At 49.9% G+C, this 1,757-nt stretch overlaps 1 protein-coding gene across 1 annotated transcript; it reads right to left on the reverse strand.

The window, feature by feature from the left end:
- Positions 1-265: 265 nt before the first annotated feature.
- LOC147637454 (S-adenosyl-L-methionine-dependent methyltransferases superfamily protein) lies at positions 266-1,370 on the reverse strand. Its single transcript, XM_086799243.1, has 2 exons — positions 943-1,370; positions 266-864 (listed from the first exon to the last, which is right to left on the reverse strand). The coding sequence occupies exons 1-2, from the start codon at positions 1,283-1,285 to the stop codon at positions 515-517; spliced, it is 693 nt and encodes a 230-aa protein (XP_086655369.1). The 5' UTR covers positions 1,286-1,370; the 3' UTR covers positions 266-514.
- Between the last annotated feature and the right edge of the window lie 387 nt (positions 1,371-1,757).

Consider the following 1,757-nt stretch of genomic DNA (forward strand, 5'->3'; position numbering starts at 1 on the left):
GAATCTTGGGTTAGGACACCATACTTGATGCTTCATTATATAAAAGAGCTTATAATTGAATCTGTTGGCGATGCCAATCGATGGACAGATCCAACCACTTTGAATCGCGTTTCTAGATCCGCATGGAATTATGACAACACAAAGCTACATGTCTCCACAAAATGGGTGTCCCTTCCACCTGCAAAATACCTCCCTGGTGACCTTACCCTGACTCTCAAAGTTTGCAAACAACCTTACGAGGGTCAAAAGAAAGGAAGACCACTTTGCAAAAAAAACTTCTTAAACTCTTTCAAAAGCATTCACGCACTACTGTACCTTTGAAAACTTGCTGTAAGCTCCCTAAAGCCTGTGTACTCTCCAAGGAGGGGTGGGGGGAACTTTGATGGCTGTGCATTCTCTAAGGGTAACGAAGCCCTCAATTACTGGAACATTGTTCAATACTCCATTCATGGTCACTCATGTTTTTTTCTTGTGAATGAGGACATCAGCTTCCTAGAATGCATGTCCTGACTGTTTATGTGATAGGCATCTTCTTCTTAAGAATAAAGACATCGGCTTCCTCGAATGCATAGTCGGGATGGAGATCGCCATGAGGGACCTTCTCTACATGGAAGAGGTCAGGGCAAAGTCTCCAAAAGAGCTCATGGGCTTCAGGAGAACGAAACTGGTAGCCAAGCAGGATGACACTTGAGGGTCCAGCAAGGGCACTGAAGGTGGATAGAAGGGGCTCAACGATGTTCTCGAGGTAGACGACATCAGCGGCGATGATGAAGTCGAAGGGCGGTTTGAGGGCAGAGATCTGGCTAGGGTTCCCCCAGTAGAGCTGGGCGATTTTCACCTTCCCGGAGGAGGAAGGGGGTTTACCTGCAAGCCAATGAAGGAGACTTGATGTGGGTGTTGTTCCCAATGGTGGCGTTTTCTCTATGGTGCAGGGGTACTTACCTGCGGAGTGCAGAGAAGTGGAGGCCACGTTCTTCTTGACGTTGCGTTTGAGGGCAGGCAGGACGGGGGCGATGTCCGTGAGGAGAGTATTGAGACCCAGAAGGGCGAAGCCTAGGCCTGCCACGCCGCAGCCAGAGCCCAGCTCGATGGCGTGCTTGCCCCTGAGATCGAACCCGCGCGCATCATCACCACCCCTTGCCAACACATGCTCCATCCACTTCACGAGCACCAGCGAGCACGGCCACACCGATGTCCCCACGTGCATGGTCCCGTTGTCCTGCTCGAAACGCAGCACCTCCCCATTCACCTCCAGCTCCACCAACGGGTAGCTCGAGAACTTCATCACCGCAGTTCTGTTATCGATTCACCATTCGGAGACCAAAACATAGTCTTTTGTGACCTAACTTTTCACGAGCACAAACGGATTGTGTATATGTGTGTGTGTGGAAGGGGGGGGTAACCAATTGTCATTACTCATACAGACGTATATTCAGACAATTTGTAGGTGTATTAATTAAATGCCACTGGCATTTATTTAATACAGCCTTAGTACATGAGTGCCCCTACCCCCTTTTTGATGAGGACGCTCATCTAGTAGGTCGTTTGATGAAACGACTTCCAAGTTCCCGAGTCCCACTTTACACCTAGACGCGCGATGGAACGACTCATCTCGTGACGCCTCGACGGACCAATACCTTTACGTTGGCTTGGAGGTCTAGGGAGACCTTCACCCCAAGGGTGTGTGAGCCCATGTGATAAAATACTGGTGAGGCGCAAACCGTACATGAGGCGCCTCATGCCTCATGTTGAGACAC

Source organism: Cibotium barometz, chromosome 6 (genome assembly GCF_041138505.1).
Source record: "Cibotium barometz isolate CiBa-2024 chromosome 6, ASM4113850v1, whole genome shotgun sequence".
In the NCBI taxonomy this organism is placed as follows: Eukaryota; Viridiplantae; Streptophyta; class Polypodiopsida; order Cyatheales; family Cibotiaceae; genus Cibotium; species Cibotium barometz.

Bases quoted from the DNA above. Each gene is read 5' to 3' on its own strand.
- LOC147637454 (XM_086799243.1), bottom strand. From the start codon at position 1,285: ATGAAGTTCTCGAGCTACCCGTTGGTGGAGCTGGAGGTGAATGGGGAG. The intron at 865-942 runs GTAAGTACCCCT...ATTGGCTTGCAG, and splicing joins CACTTCTCTGCACTCCGCAG to GTAAACCCCCTTCCTCCTCC.